The sequence below is a fragment of the Tribolium castaneum genome, chromosome 2, assembly GCF_031307605.1.
Source record: "Tribolium castaneum strain GA2 chromosome 2, icTriCast1.1, whole genome shotgun sequence".
Classification (NCBI taxonomy): domain Eukaryota; kingdom Metazoa; phylum Arthropoda; class Insecta; order Coleoptera; family Tenebrionidae; genus Tribolium; species Tribolium castaneum.
In genome coordinates, this window is record NC_087395.1 from 20,756,503 (window position 1) to 20,774,295 (window position 17,793).

The 17,793-nt window shown below is 31.5% G+C and overlaps 1 protein-coding gene across 3 annotated transcripts in view; it reads right to left on the reverse strand.

The window, feature by feature from the left end:
* LOC655640 (uncharacterized) overlaps window positions 1–17,793 on the reverse strand; it is a 145,874-nt gene that overhangs the window by 4,796 nt on the left and 123,285 nt on the right. For all 3 annotated transcript variants that reach the window (XM_008201460.3, XM_015983760.2, XM_008201459.3), the window contains 4 exons: window positions 14,319–14,561; window positions 10,498–10,717; window positions 10,301–10,446; window positions 3,606–3,896 (listed from right to left, as the gene is read on the reverse strand). In XM_008201460.3, coding sequence (XP_008199682.1) covers window positions 3,606–3,896; window positions 10,301–10,446; window positions 10,498–10,717; window positions 14,319–14,561 — 900 coding nt within the window. The remainder of the gene's footprint in view (window positions 1–3,605; window positions 3,897–10,300; window positions 10,447–10,497; window positions 10,718–14,318; window positions 14,562–17,793) is intronic.

Sequence of the window (17,793 nt, forward strand, 5' to 3'; positions counted from 1 at the left end):
TATAATGGCATTTCGATCACGTGTGGTATACGACGTTTTATCTTAGAGGTGCAAAAAAATCCAAGAAATTCAAGTAAATATCCGCCTGTAACATTAGCATAGTTCTATGTATCAGTTTTCGTACTGACCTGTGTTGCTATAGTTATGAAATAAACAGTTTCATTGTTTCCCCAATTTTCTCCGGATTTACCCACTTGTAAATAGAACTGACAGCTTTATCTCTCTTGTGAGAGAAATTTGGTTTTTCGCATACGCTCGTTGCATAACGACAGCCCTCAAACTTTAAGCTTGTGTTTTCGCACTCGTATTATTAATAACTATGATGAAACTAAACTATGTTTTATAAAAAAACCGGGGCACCAACTCATTGATATGTTGTGGAAAACTGTTTACACATAAAAAGTAAAAATACTAAAGAAATCTATGCATTCAAGTTATCAATAAATAACTAATTTTAAATAAATGATATGTGGCAACGTGGTCTAACAATTGTATTCGCAATAGAATTTGATCAAAAAACGAATTATTTCTTAAATAGTACCCAGTGTTGACACATCTAAAAATTTTGATTTTTTATTAATTTAATTTTTTTAACAAACAAAATTGTGTGGAGCTAATTGTAAATTTAAAATGATTATTCATCATTGTGTTAGGAAATGATAATTTAATTTGGAACATAAAAACATTAAAAAACAAAATCAGTGTGTAGCCCTAAATAATTGAAAATATGACATTAGGTTTTTTTTCCAAGATTATTCCCGTAATGTACACATATTGTTATATCACTGAGTACCACTGAGTTGGTGCGCCAGTTTTTGAAAATCTCTGTTAGTGTATTTCTTGTTCACAATTTTTATTAAAAATTTGGCAAAAGAAAAACTATACAGATGTTCTTTCTAAACACCACATTATAAGTGTCGGATGTTCTGATAATGATATTAATCTGACAACTGGTACTCAGCCATAATCCGTTAGGTCCTGTTCAAAGAAAATATTGTCAAGATTAACTTTTGGTTGTCCCGGAAGTCAATAACAACTTTCTGATTTTAAATGGAAATCTATGTTGTTTACTGCGTTTTTTAAGTACCCGAGGCATTCTAAGGGAGCTTTCATCAGTTTTTCCTCTGCCGAAATTTGGCCGTTTTCAAAATATTTAGCGTTGTTTGAATACATTTTCAAAAATCGATAATTCTGCCATATCTTTAAAAAGATTTCGCAATCGTATTCAGACAATTACAGGAGAAAACCTATATCTTTCTTTAGTCGGAAAAAAGTCAACAAACAACAAAATTTTTGGTTTAAATCTTGAGAACTTTAAGTACCTAACCATAAATCAATTTATCACATTTATCTTTTAGATGAAAGAGAATGTAATTTTGCATAACCTATGTCGTTAAGTTATACAGCGTGTTAGGGAATGGTTTAGTAAAAATATAGAGGTAAATAGAGAATGGCAAGACAAATCGATTAAGCAAAATTGAAGTCCCAAATTTTGAGAACCGCTAAACTAGAATTATAAATATTAGCGTAAATTTTAATATTATTGACAAAACAGCAAAGGTAAATTTACTTCTTGGTCCACTACGTTATTCTTCTATTTCAGTTTGTGTTTTTTTATTAAATTTAACGAAAAAAAAACACAAAAATTTTATTTGCCAGAACCTCTAACACAAATGGCTCTCAACAGGTGGGTTACTAAAAATTTCTGAAAAAAGTACGCACTTTTTGGAAAAATAATATATAAGTTTTTAACTCGTCTGATCGTGACAAATTCATACGAAATATTGCTAGGCCATTCCCTAACACCCTGCATTTTTCAAGTTATGTTGCTTTTTGACATTGTAGAAAATTTCTCTTAGCCACACTTATTTTTTTGAAAAAGAAACATTTCTCAATGAATAACGGTTAAGTTCTCAAGAATTTCTTAATGTTAACAAAAAGTTATTAGCTGTTTCAAAACTATAAAAACGCCAACGGCGCATTTTACCAAAATTTTTTTTTTAATAAAATTGTAAAATAGTTATTCATGTCAGATCTCTCATTGCATTTTATTTGAAAAAAAAAAGTTATGTGTGTTCTACAAACGTAATTTTAAAGAAATGTATTTTTTTAACTTTTAACAATTTTCGGACGGCAAATATTCTCTGAGTTAATTATGTTTTCTTCTGATTTACTTCTGATTTTCCCTTTACCCTAATTTCCCTAAATTTAAAATAATTTCCCGTGACTTTTTTCTCAATTTTATACATAAATTTTCTGTGCCCTTCGGGTCTAAGCATTCTCTATCAAACGCCCAAAAATAGATTTCCAAATTTTTAAAAATGACCAAGTTACCGATTTTTCAATTGACGTAACTGGTACATTGGGAGTATTGTGCTATTTGCTGTTGTCTTCGACTGGCGAAGCTCTAAAATGGCTTTACATTTGCCTTTTTTGGCGTTGTTGAGTTAAAACCGCAATTTTTTACGCAATTTTTCGTAATTTCGTCCAAAATAAGCCGAAAAATCAAGAAAGTAGGTCAAAATTGGTAAAAGTTTTTATTTCTCGAGCGCTTTAAATCGTTTTTGAGCTAAAAGATCATCTTTGTTGGCGAAATTGTGAAATAAATTCAGGAAAGCAATTATTTTGCAATATTAATAAAAATTAATAATATAGTAAAATTAAGTCAAGAATTGCGTTTTTTAACGTTTTAACGTTTTTGAATGTACAAGATTTTGTTCAAACGGGTCAAAAAAATATAAATTTAAGCTTAAATTACTTTTTATCGGGAGCTTTTCACTCAAAAACACTTTATTTTACGAAATTCCTATATAAAAAAGCCGAAAAATCATTTAAATAAATTAAAATTGATTATGATCATGAGAGACCGTACAATCGGCCAATAAACTTAACAAAAAAAGTTATTGCGTGGTTTATTATTTTTCCGTATATGAACAACTGTAACGTATCCCCTAAACAGTTCTTTTATAGATATAACATAATCACTAGATTTGTTTTGGCAATTTTAAGACCATTACAAAGAAACCAATTTTTGTCTTTTTATTTTTTTTTGTTAAAACATATTCACTTTTAAAAGGCGCTATTCAAAAGACAAAAACGTTGATTTCTTCGAAGGCCAGGTCTTAGTCGAAAGTGGCTCACATTTGTTTTCAAATTTGTTATGATTATGGAACAGGACAATTCTATTGGACAGTTGTTGAACGGATCAAGCGGAAAAAAGTACACAAAATGTGCCTGAGCTAAGTGGCACTTGCATGTTTTTAACTGGGTTTGAAGGACACAAATAACGCGCCTTCAGAATATTCGATAAGATATGAAAATGTGTGTGTTAAGCGACTTCAAATTTTTTTAGTAAACTGCTTAGAAATAAATGATAAAGTTCATTTTTTCAATAATTTCCAACCCGATTTATTTTGTATTTGTAAAACCTTATTGGCGACAAAAAATATGTCGACCCGCGAAGAAAAGAATCATCTTTTACATGCTGTTATCAAAAATTCATTTAGCTTCGTCAAACTCAAATCGGTTCGTATTTATTGAATGCCTGTTTTTGCCGTATGCTTTATACTCCACAGAACGCCAGCCTTAAGAGGGCGGTTACTTACAGGTGATGATGTCTGGTGAAGAGCACTGTGCTCGAAATTCCATCGTATCGATGGAATTGCAGCCGATAACGAGACTGGTGAAGCCGTTGCTGTCACAGTCCAGATTTTGGTCCAGCCTCTTGATTCGCTTCATATGGTCGGAGTCTCCGCGGACCGACCTGGGGAACTTGTTAACGTAATAGTTGTTGTCGTAATAACGAGAGTCCGGTTGATGGGAATTCTCGCTTCTGATCAAGTTGCTAACTTCGAATTTGCCAGTGTAGGGACAGGCCCGCGTCTCGGGACTGGTCGCTGAAATTATTTTTTTTTTGTAAGAAATGGAATTTTGCTGAAAGACGTACTGAATAACTGGATTGTTTGTTATGATTACCGGAAATCTAGAATGAAATATCAGTGCGTGTAAAAAATTTTTTTTAGGAAAATGTGACAAAAGATTGATGAAAATGTTAGTGATGAGGTTGAAAGTTGCCTTAATACCACAGTAAATTTTCGGGAAGTATACGAAAAAATACAAGATTTACTTGCATATACATAGTTTTTTCATATTATATGAATGTTTTGGAGCTGCTCAAAAGATATGTAGCGGAAACCATGTATTTACTGTATATAAAAATAAAAATAATTACCGGTACGAATTTAACATTTTCAATATTCCATATGGTATTTTGAGTTTCACTTGTCAAGGTCATATACTTGGGTGTATTTGTGTAATAATTTTGTTAGATGTGTGTGTTTGGAAGTGAAATAATAATTATCTATTGTTACAAATGTTATAAAGCGTATTCTTCTATTTACAAACGAGGATCATTTCTATAGTTAGAACTTTTTTATGCCAAGAGAAATTATAATTGTTATTTTCTAGAAAAGAATCGAGATCATATTTACAATAAGGTAATTTGAATCAAACCCGAATTCAGAATGAAATGTCCCTATTAACATGTTAACCTTTTTAGGTTTATGCAGCATTGGTAAGACGAAATTAGATGTATATTGCTGTTTCAGATCTTTAAAAGTTACCCTTATTATGTTTTGATTAGATATTTTAAATATTTTATTTATTATAGAACCTTCAGTCTTTTAAAGAATATTAGTTTTAGTGGACCATACAAAAGAGTGAAGTTTTTTTATTATGCAATAAATTATTATTTAACTCTTTGAAAAGTCTATCTATTGTGAACTGATTTTCGTTTAAAGTTTCAAAGTTACAATAATTGAATTTTTATTAAAAATTAATTCACTTATGTAAATGAAATTTTGTGAAATAAAATTTTGGACTACGATTAAAAAAAATATGATGAGAAGAAACTTATCTAATGTGAAAATCAAATACTCAGCTCTCTGTTTTCTACAACCAACCTTAGTTAAATTTATTAGAAGAATAAATCTACAGAAACGAATGTTATAATCATAGTAACGATTGTTTTTAACTATTCATTAAATGTTTCAACGTTGGATGGTGTTTTCTGAAATGAGTAAGTAGTGTTCTAATATGTTAATGTTATCAATATCAGTGTTTATCCATTTAATACCTAATCCCAAACAAATAAACTAGAATTGGAACAACAAAGGTATTTATTGCCTTTATGAGATTTTTGTGTTTTAACAAATTGTGTACATCCGACGATAAAACTGTCTACTAGTTTCGCTTTAATATCACTATGTGATATCTTATTTGATTGTTGGAAACCTAAATACTTAATTTAGTTTTCAATATTTTCTTGAATTTCGGTAAAAAAAATTAAATAAAATTTCCTCTATTAACTTTTAGAATGTTGTAATTGTTCTCTTCTTAATTCATATGATTCAAATTGATTAACATTTTTATTTTTTTTACTTAACTATGGCCTCTGAAAGCAGAATATTAGAATGTGGATTTTTATTTAAACAAAACCACATAGGGCTGAGGCAATCACTTTCAAAAATGCCCCTTTCAGTTAAAATTAGTTTTCAGATTTAAAATATTTAGATTTAAATTAAAAAAGGTTGTTTCTTAAAACTTTGTATTTTCAAAATATCGATTATCCAAGAATGAGAACAGAATCATAAGCTTTTTATCATACAGCGTGCTCAAAAACTGGCGCACCAACTCAATGGTGTGTGGAGAACAGGTTACATATAAAGGTAAAAATAGTAAAAAAATTCTTTGTATTAAAGTTATTAATAAATAACGGATTTTAGATAAATGATATGTGGCAACGTTCTCTAACAGTCATGATCGCAATAGAATTTGAGCAACAATAAAAATAAATTATTTTTGAAACAGTTTCCTAGGAAATAATTCCCAGTGTTGGCACATCTACACATTGTGATTTTTTTTATGAATTTTATTTTTTTGAATTAAAAAAACTTCTAAAATCTGATAGTAAATTTAAAAATAATTATTCATCGTTTTGTTACGGAACGATTACCTGGTATGAAACATTAAAAACATAAAAAAATAATGAAAACTAAAGAAGTTAACACAATAACTTTGTAGCTCCAGATTTTTTAAAATATGACTTTAGGAATTTTTTCAACATTTTTCCCGTAATTTGCGCTTGCTTCTCAATGACGTACCACTGAGTTGGTGCGCCAGTTTTTGAGCATCCTGTATACAGAATGTCTCAAATTTCTTATTTGTATTAAGAGCTATTTGAGAAAAAAATTGTTGTGTGGCCCCTAATTTCACATTACGTAGTTAAATTTTATTTATCAATGTAAGAAGGGGACTTTTTGAAGACAACGACTCTAAAGTTTCTAATAAAACTACGACTAACGAACCAACAATACGTTGTATTCGTATTAAAAATTACGAGAGATGGAGCTCAAAATTATGTTCAAACAATACGCCTGTTTGACTTCAAGAGTTAGTAGAAACACACCCTCCGTTAATATAGAGGCAGGACACAATTTCATTTTTCCATCATACAGGTGTTCGCGAAGTGAGGCGTTCCTTTTGACATGTGACAGTTTGCATTATTTTTAAAAGTTTTAGCTTAAAGCGTCCGAGTAAAATGATTTTATTAACGGAGATAATTTTTGGTAGTTTTCTAACATTTCGAGTCTTGTCCTGTCTATGATTATCGCTTCAAAAAAATTATGGATACAAGATTTTCAATGATTTTTACTATTATTTTTTATTATTTTGCAGACTCTCTCTGAAAGCCAAAGGGGCATGTTGATAACATTGCTTATCCTTACTTAATATTCCATAACAAAAATTATGTTTAAAAAACATCTCGGTTGCGATGTCGTTTCATAAGTATACCAATCAAACATCATGAATACTGTCGACTCAGTTTCTCGAAACATAATAAAAACGCAAAATATTGGGGAGCGGAGCTTAGTCCTGTTTGTATCATTTTGGTTCGTCCTCGTCTTAGTTGGTTGTTAATAGTGACCTGTGTTTTTTAAGTAATTTAATCGTCTAACAAAATATGTAAGTAGCTTTCTAACTATTCTGACCTGACCCGGCGCCTCCACCATATGTCATAGGGTGGAATTAGAAAAACATGTGGAGGCTTTTTGTATAAAAGATTATTTACAAAAATGACTAGAATATTTAAATTTTGTACAAGTACATCAGCTGTTGAGTATTTACATACGTAATACAGGGTGTATCAGAAATACGTGTCTTAATTTTAACACGTAATAAAACTTATCAAATACAACAACTTTTCTATACAGCGTGATTCTTAAATCTTATATCATGCTCTCTACTAACTGTTACTTACGACCATATCAGTGGCGTACGCATTATCTCCAACATAACTTAAAAAATTATTTCGAAAACGGTGACACAAGAATTTTTTTACAATTTTTACCAGCATGTACTCATTTGATACTACCTTGGGTAGAAATTTGTTGGTCTATTTAAGAATCACGCTGTATAACATTTTGCGAAATTCTTATTTATAATTTCCACTGTTTTGCTCCTTTCTTTTGTACCCATAGGCGGGTAGACGTTTCAGTATGTTATCTTTTTCCAAATTTTAAGTAAATCTGCGAATTTTTTACTAAGAAATTACAAATAGAAAAAATGTTTTATTTGTTAAAATATGTTCCCTGTTAAAATTAAGACACGCATTTATGATACACCCTGTATTTACCCTGTGTAATTTACAGAATAAATTCACATTACTTTACTCTAAGCAAATACTTTTTCTAAAGTACAATCTGTCTATAAATGAATGTAGAATCGTAGTAGGTATTAAAAGTTTCCCGCTTCTTTCCAGAAAAAACAAATAATGTTAGTATATGAAAAATTTAAAATTTCATAAATATCAAATTTATAAAATAATTAAATGCGGCAAATTCAAATACCAGAACCACCTGAGTTCCTATACTCTTTTATATACAGTCCGTATAATTGGGTATATAATTGGGTATTTCTCTTTCCACTGAAGTAGTAAGAAATTAAGAAGATTATTAAATCGATTTTGATAGATAATTTTTTAGTTTTTAATTTTGAAAAGGTTCTTTCCACACAAGCAGAAATAGCTAATATCAACAGTAATAATAAATAGTGGAAAATGCTGATACTGATTGAGACCTGATAACACTAAACAAAAGACGTGACTTTTAAAATAATTTTTAGAATCTGTTACTGGTTTGTTCTCATTTCCATAACACAATTGCTTTGTTTTATTTCTTGGCTTCACAATTTGTCGGTTAACTGAATGTTTGAAAAACGTTTTTACTTAGTTTTGCAAAAGGTCTAAACAAGTTGTCATGTTTATGGTTGGACGTTTTACTAAAACCTACTTTAAATAAAGAAAGAGAATGGTGTATCAAAAAACTATTGGAGATACAAATTTGTAACTACGTTGAATGAACCTTTTGCCTGTGCTCTTTTGATTTTCCTGATTTTTTTGCGATTTAAAACTTTTGTATTCACTTACATTTATTCCTTCTATGTGTTGAGAACAAATTTGGCAATTAGTGATAATTAGTATTTCTTTTACTTCATTTTTCATCATAAATAAATTTACAAAATGACGAGTTCTGACAATAATTGAGAGATATAGAAATATGAAATTATAAGGGGCTTAGAAGAGGGAATAGATGAAGAGATGAAACTGCAGCCGTTTAAAAGCATTCGAAAAAAAATTCTGAGAAAAATCAGAGATTTGAAATGAAACGATTAAATTAAATATAAATAAATATTTTCCTGTTACCAAATAGTTCATTATTGTTTATAGTATATTATCATAGCTTTGTCGTATTTATTACGTAATAAACAGTTTAAAAAAACTGAATGAACTATGGAAACCGCTGTTCTCTAGTTATTATAGTGGATATTATTTTGATTATTTATACTTTATAAATTTTGTGCTCCCAAAAAAAAAGAAGATCAGCTGTATTCATTAATCCTTTTGATAGCATTCTGGCGTTTAATTTCACGAACAAGAACGCATTCGTGAAAAAAAAAAACGATTATGACACAAGAAATAATTATTGTTGAATGTTTCTTAGAAAAAAAACTTTGGATAGACAAATATGTTTCCAAAAGTAAAAAAACGCAGGAACAGCTAGACCATTTCTTTCTAATTATTTTAAAGGTGGCAGGTCGGCGACCGCCCCTGTAAGTGGCCGCCCGTGTACCATTGCACATCGACTTGACTCGGCCGTGCGTATGTGACATTACCATTAACATTTTACTAAGGTGTTTTAGGCCAAAACTCGTAAGAACAATGCGAGCTATCTCCTGTCAAAAGCAACGCCTCAACTTCACGTTCTACACTTCTTGTAACTTATACACCCTGTAGATTTCACACATAAAGGAAAGGAAGTCACAATACAGTATTTAAAAAATACATTTAAGGGCGTCAAACTGATATTTGTAGCTAGCATCGCCGATAGTCAACTAATACCCAGTTGCTGTACTATTCATTACCCAAGAAGTTTCTGTGTTATCTTATTTGGCTGAAGAATAAAATATCTGTTTTCTGACTGAGCATTGTAATGACGTATTTCCCGCAATATGAAAGGCACATTACTAAGTTATTATGAGTAAAACTAGTAAAAGTTTACAAACTATTAATCATCGAGTTCTTACTAAAGAAGCGGTGGTCTGATCTCTCGAAATGTGAACACTAAAATAGCCTCTACTTAACGGACTAGATCCTTTAAATTTTAATTTACGTTGAAGTTTTTAACGTTTATAGAGCGAGTGCCGTTTCTTTTTCCGAATGAAAATTAAAAGTTGCGCCAATAAGTCACGAACGTCGGCGAATGCTGCAAAAACAAAGTTGTGGCAGTTGTATGTTTCTTTGGCACGCGCTTATTTTAAACGTTTCGTTCGCTTGGCAAATGGTGGCGGACCACCAAGAAAGAGTCGTTAGAAAATTATTAATGACAGTTGGTGTGACACATGTTAACAATTAACGGCAATATTGCCGCCCGCTGAGCTAATAGCATCTGGTTGGGGTGGCGGAAATAGATCAAACGGGCTTAAAAAGGCGGAAGTTATTTGGAGGAGTTGATGGAGGTCGCATCAGAGATGCACATTTCCTACCGCGATATTCTTCATTGTGAGAGCGGAACAATGCGTTTTATTTTGGTGAATAGTTGTCGGGTTTAATTTCGGTTTGCAATTTGGCGCGTGATTATGCGGCAAATTTGCATTAACTGCATAATCAAATAAAGCAACGAGACGCGTTATCGACCGGATTTGTGTTCGTCACAATTAGTGTGATTGACGTTGCGGTACTCACTGACTAGCGTGACGTATGGCAAATTGGTCCTGTTGAAGTAAGCAGGATTGCAGGCTTCCTCTTGTCGTTTGGTGTGCGCGCCTATCTGGACCTCCATGACGTGCTTGTCGCGCTTGTAGAACGACATACAAGTGAATCCGCTTTGGCTGCAATAAATCAATTACGTCATATTTCCCAAACAAGCAGCGCCCGCGTACCATCCCATTGTGAAATGTGTCAGAAGCACGACGGAGTTTTCATCCCTCGACGAAGGTTTCAGCTGGGCACAGACGACTTTCATTTCGAGTCCGGATGAATTGGTTATCCTGAGGGTGGAGTTCCTATGATGAAAATTGTAAGTTGCCGAGTAATCCAAAGTGTGCCAGTGGATATAATTTACCACCCAGGAAGGGAAACGGCACTTATTCAACGAGGGAGCTGGAAAAATTCAAATCACTGATGTTACGCCGGAGAGAAATTAGCCCGACTACAACTGAGACAAATTCCGGATTTTGTGAATTTCACCCGTAAAGGGGATATTTCGGAATGCAAAATTTAATCAAGTAATGGTAAAGTGGCGCATTTTAATAAGTTTCTCCACACGAGTGACTGCTTGAAAAAATTATAAACAGGCGACTTTGGGGAACTAAACACTAGGAGACGGCACGCGATACAAAAACGCTCCTTTTCTGTCCTCAAAAAATTATAATACCTATGTTTCAAGGCGTTGACCGTCTCGGGTCTAAATCCTTTACTATTAATTAATTAATTAATTAATTAATTAATTTTTAACTAGCTTATTAATTGATGTTTGAGACAAAATGCAGAAATGTTTAGCCTTACATTCTTAAGCTCATAGGCTGATAAAAACTGACCACTAAAATTTTCACGAGAAACATGACGAAGAAAAATAATAAAATTATTTTGCGCTATATATCGTTGAAGATACAAAGCAAACTGGAGTGAAATAATGGGAAATTAATTTAAATCTAAATCGCTGAAGATAGAGACAAGTGTTTTTGTCATTTTTGTAAGAAATTTAATTCTTTATAACTCTGTTCTTAAGACTTTTTTGGTATCTTTAACCGTATTCGCAGCCTTTTGATACTAAAGATGGCACAGTGCGCAAATTTGTAATTATTGCTTATAAATATTTTTTAAATTTAGTTGTGTTTGCACTAAGCTCTGATGTGTTAGTACTACATTTTTAATTCAAAACTCTTTTAGTCATCCATTACAGTTCTTACAGAGGGAACTAAAGCATCTTTTAGTTTAAAAATTTCTGTTAAACTCGTTTATCTCCGTATTCTGTTGAATACCAGAGACTGAAATGCTGAGTGTTGCCAACAGACTCAGTTGTTCTGGATCAGTCTGTAATTTCAAATATTTCTTGTATACGTTGTATTTACACACATGATCCAATTCTCAATAAGAAAAATAAGATGATCATGAGATTGCAGCATATTTTACAAATTTATAACCGTTTTGAGAACACTCACGACGACACAATTTTAAGTCTAACATCGATCTCATTTTTAATGACATACCTAATAAAATTCTATGTGCATAGGTGTAATTTTTCCAAAACATTACACCATAATTTATGACAGATTGGACATGAGTATAATAATATCCCCAGTGCTTCATATGATAAACACTTGGTCATTTAAAAAAACAAAGAGTTAATAAAGTTTAGCCAAAATTTTGGCAACATGATTTCTCCAGTTTTTAATTTAAAGGTAAAAATATTGTGTAATCAATGATCACTATTTGTATTATTAAACCTTTATATTTTATACCCAAAAACTCATTTCTTTTGGAATTACTATCAAATAATAAAACAGTTTTCGTTTTAGTGAAGTAAACATGAGTTGATTTAGGTGACATCATTCATTCATTTTAATGATAGTATTAGTGCTTGAATCAGCACAAAAAGTAACATAGCTTTTTCAATTTAGCTTGTATCACCATCAGACTGAAAAATGACACTATTTTGAAGAAAAGACATGTTGTCAACATAAACCAGAAACAGCAGAGGCCCCAATAGAGATCCTTGAGGTGCTCCTCGTACTATGACAGATTTGCTACAATGAAATGAAATTAGGTATCCATTTTGCTTGACTGTATGTGATGGGGTAAACGCCTTTTTTGTCGTTTTAACCTGCAAAGGGAATTGAACTGCAAATCGTGATATCTCACATTTGTGTAAGGACAATTGCTTGTTAAGACTAAAAGTGTTAAAACTAAAGTTTTGCTTTTACTATCAACAATATGCTGGGTTATTTGTTAACAAAATTTACTTTTTTCATTTTTATGGCTGCAACCCTCTCCTTAAATTAGCTGACCTAACAACGGAACCAAGGGTCCTACGCTCAAATAAATATTTGCTCGATCTTTTAATTTAATTTCTTTTAATAATTTCAGAAGCAGGTTCAAAAATAGGCATTATAGTTACCTTTTAGGTTTGGATGGCGTGTTTTGACATTTTTGAACAAAGAATCATCTTTTCAAATCAAAAAATTTTAACAAAACTAATGATCAAATTATCGCCAAAAGCGATTTAATCTTTTTGACAGTGAGTTTTGTTGTTAAGCAAGTAATCGCCCAAAATCAAGTATTTTCACTGATGTTTAAATAGTCGAAATAATGCGACTTTAGGTTTTTGCGAACATGTTTTGAGATTTTTAATAATATTAATAATAATAATAAGAATAATAATTGCTTTTCAAAATCAATTGCTTTTAAGTAAACTGTTATTTAATCGTCGTTTTCGGCAAGTATAAGCCATTCTACAGCGTGTTTTACCGTTTTTAAGAAGATAAAGTCGTAGTGCTTAGATCATCGTTTTCAGCTAATTATAACTTCCAAAAAGTTTGTAAATGTTTCACTGGTTAACATTGATGACCAATATTTAACGCTCTCGACTGTACTTCATCATAAAGGGGTCAGAAAGTAGTAGAAATATATTTGTGTAATTACGTGTTCCCATGTTATTCATGTTTATCCGATAACAAACTCATTGTGAATAATTATAATTATTATAATTATTCAAAATGAGTTTATTATCGAATATTTTGCTAGTGGTTATTGAAAAAAAAGATCTGCTATCGAAAGGCGAAATTTTTCTATTTCTTGACCACTTGGTCTTAATGGTGTCATAGTACTATGGGTCTTTCTTTGATTTATTTATAATATAATATAATAAATATAATATAATAATATAACAAATATATTATTTCAAACAGCTTTAAATTTCCTTAGGATGTGGGTGGTAATCAGTGGATGCTGTTTTTCTGTCATGTATAAGTTGTTTGCAACTTTTTTTTTCGCTTTATATATCTAGTTAATTATTAGTTGACAATTATTTCTTGATTTACGTAACAAAGAGATATCATGTAGGTTATTTATTGGTGTTATTATTCCTGACTTATCCAATGTTTCGAAGTCTTTTCGATCATCAGTCATCACTGATAGCAGTATCGAAATGATAAAAAACAATTTGAAATTTGATTCAAAAATATTTTTGCATTGCGTCAATGAAAAATGAACTAAATATACAGGGTTATTGTCATAAGACCACGTAAAAAATTAAAAAATGGAACACAAAATATATATTATAAACCTAATTGGATTTCTGATATGATGTCGTAATTATGTCGTAATATCTGCTTGACTTTATAATTTGTCTTTCTACTTTAGAATCTAGACTTGCATGTTTAAGAAAGTTGCATTTTTACCTGTTCAAGCTCGGAGTCTTATGTGAATAACCCTGTATATTGTCGATATATTGTCTATATTCTAGTCACTCCAAATCATAATGTTTTTACTCATACGAATACGCTTTAATAGGTCACAACAGGTGAACGATAAGCACAAACTGCTGCCAGATGAAACTGTTGTCTAGGAATACTACAACAAAATCCACAACACTTCTCAACAAGAAAACAATTTGTATTTAGTACTTCAATTGAAAAAATAATAAACGCGTGAGGAACTAGTGCAAGTTGAAAATAGTCACAATTCGTATTCAGGGACTCACCTCTTTTAAGAATCATAGTCCTGCTTCCCTCGGTGGCACTGAAGAGTCCATTACAGGTCGCGTCTCCGCTTTGTGCGACTCTATAATCGACACCATCCAAAGCTTCCGACGCCGGTGATGCCTTTTCATACACAAAGCATCTGAAACGGTCCTCGTTGGACGTCGCATGGTTGTGGTGCACTTTGCCTACTAAATACCTCGAACTACCTTCTTTCCATACCGCCAGGCACTGGAGCTCTTCCACTGGCAACGTTATTAGATTTTAGTGCATAATAGAAGCTGATAGAAAAGTGAAAATTTATGAGCCATCGGGACGCTCGACTGGAATTCCTGATCGAGACGACTCGGAAAAAACAAACAGAAATTCGGCAGAAAGTCAACTGTGCATGGTGGTTTGAATATTGATTATAGAAATGTTTATTAGCGCCAGCGACCACAATAGAACGGCTCTCCTCGTGCCGGGTTGGATATTGGATGTCGTAATTACGCCTAATAGCATTACGTTACTTGTGGCCAAGTACAAATATCCCGAAAGGACTGCCAAATCCCGGCTTAATAAGTCACGTTTTTGATGAAAATTGTGCAACTATCGCATGCACGGGACGTGCACGGTTCAAACGCAATTGAAATTTTTTATCCATTACATGCAACGAGCGCTAACCCCAATTGTCTCATCTGCATTACCGCAATAACCCACTGCCGGATAATGTACTCGTCTCTTTTAGTTTTTTTCTCGGGCAAAGTGCATTCGACAATCAAGTTTATTCGCTGCTATTTGGTAAAACGTTTCATGATTCAGTCATCGCTAAATTCATCAAAAAAAGCACTACAAGGTGAAGAATAAGACTAGTTAAAATATGAAACAATAATTTCATGACTTTAATTCCCTTCCCCATTGTCTGAATTCATTTACCTATTTTTATTCCTAACTAACTTATCTCCAAACTATCGAAAGCGTTAAGAAATTTATAAAATTGTTGGCTTTTCCAAGTGTTCCGATTCCACAAATTTTGGTCTATCTCAAAGACTTGCTGAATCCAAATAATTTGCATCAAAAAGCCATTGAATTATGTATTCAACTCACTGAGATTATTGTAATAATATTATAATAATAAGCTGAACTTTTCATGAAAAGGATTTGAGAGATGAGCTCAACTATTTTACAAAAGTTCAGCTAAGGATGTAATCATTTTTACTATTTTAGATAACAAATGCAAAATCAATGATTTTGTTCAAACTTTAAGAAGAAAAAAAAAGAAGATGGAAAAAGGTCATTTTAAAGAAAAAACTACTTAGTAGAAAAATCTTCGCTTTCAGCCACCTACTTCACAGCAATTTTTTTTCGGTACAAATTAAATGCACAGTCTTTTATTTAAACGACAAGTATTTTTGACCAGTAAAGACAATAAATACACAGTAAAATAATAAATGCACAGTAAAAATAATAATTCCACAGTAAAAAATAATAATAAATGCACAGTAAGTAATAAATATACTCTACTTAATCGTAAATTTTACTGCATTAAAACTTGTAAATCAGAAGTGCAGAAGGTATTACGTGAAAGTAAATGAAAACAAAAAAATACGGAAGAAAAGCTGAAATGGAGAATAGATCAATCGAGAGAAAATATAAACTCTTACTTGAACCAAGAACACAAAGAACGTAAAGAAAATTCTACACAGAAAGTAAATATCAATAAGGCAGAAATAAAATGCCAGAACTACTTTAAGTATTTAGTAGAAAAGAAGACACAGGGAACCAACAGAAACAACAAACTAAACAAAGAACTAAAACTAAAAATTTACAAATCCAGAATACGGAAGTGGAGTAGTTAGTAATCCTAAATAAAAACAAACTTAGAGAACTGGGAAGAAAACAAAGCAAGAGAAGCAGTAGAAGGACTATAGTATAAACATAACATAGACACAAAAATTAAAAGAATTTACAACAGAACTAGCCCGAAGTGCATACAAAAAAATGAAAGAAGCAATTAAAAAAAAACAAAAAAATGAGAAAACAGACTAAGACTGATCTAATTGCAACAAAAATGAATATAGAAAAACAGGTCAACGGAAAAGTAAGAAGAAATAAGAAAAAATAATAAAATAAGAAGACTCAACAGTAAAAAATCAAAAAGTTTTAGGGTGGAAATTCAAACAAAAAACGAATTCAAGTGAAATGTTTTAAGGTGTTCTTTTAAACCCGCAACTTTGGATATAACATCTCACACAACAGCAATTTACAGCACGTTTCATATACAACCAAACCCCTGAAAATTTTTAATTATGTCACCACTTGTGATAATCTAAATGAAAGGTATTTTAAGTAGGTATTTTGTACCTTTTTGAAGTTTCAATTCGCAATAATGCAAAAATTTTATCGTAAACTATATGGTTGGAAAAAAGTTTTGCCCGTTTTATGCTCAGAGGTTCAAAAAGACCTTTAAAGTAGATTATAATAGGCCAAATTATATATCTTTTGAAAGCTTATTTTATTGCCTTTAATTTAACGTAGAATTCACGTTTCGATTATTGTTCCTGTTAATGTGAGAACTTGAGGTACTAAGTGCAGTTTGGCCAAAAATCGGGAAAAGTTTGCTGAGGGTAGCTTATTCCAAGACTTCGCCTAAAAGAAGCACTTTTTTAGATTTTGAAATTGTGTATTGGGGCTGCTTCCGCAGGGTCAAACGGTAACATCGCATGTGTTTTGGGTCTTATCGACGGCATACAAAAAAATCTGATTGCACAAACTGTCAGAGACGCTCAAGTGATGGATTTGCTTCATTTTGCCGGTGGTCAAGTATTGGAAAGCTAATTAATTTATACCTAAACCGGTGCAGTTAGAAATATGGTGTCGCGGACTTTATTGTAGAAAATTTAATTCTCTACAACTTTGTTCTTTACACTTTTTTTGTATCCTCAACCGTATTCGAAGCGTTCGCAAAAATACTGAGCCAGTTGGCAACACTAGATTTAAATTTTTCAGTTCATTGTATACGTATTTGTTCAATTTAAAATAATTTTAACATAGTTAATTTTTATAATTTCACATTTCTTACTTAAATAACCGTTCACAAAATTTCCAGATTATTCACACCTTTTACATGAAATAATTTTTCCATGGCCAACTATTTTCAAATATTTTATATACATTTTTTATCAAAAGTGTATAAAAATATCAACTGTATTTATATTGTTTTCAATTCAGAAAAAAACAAGCTTCTCGAAAATGTCATAGCCAACTATGATTCCTATTAAAAAAAAATAAAACTTTATTTTATTACAGCTAAACGAAAGGTAAAAAAAATCGCTGATAACATTATTAAATTTTCCGTAAAAGTACCTTATAATGTCTTTGTTTCAAATGTGTATCTTTTATAATAACTTTTGTTGACAAGTCGAAAATAAAAGACGATATCGGGATGCAGTTTTGACTAAAAATATTTTCTCAAAAAATGGACCCTAGAATGTGTCA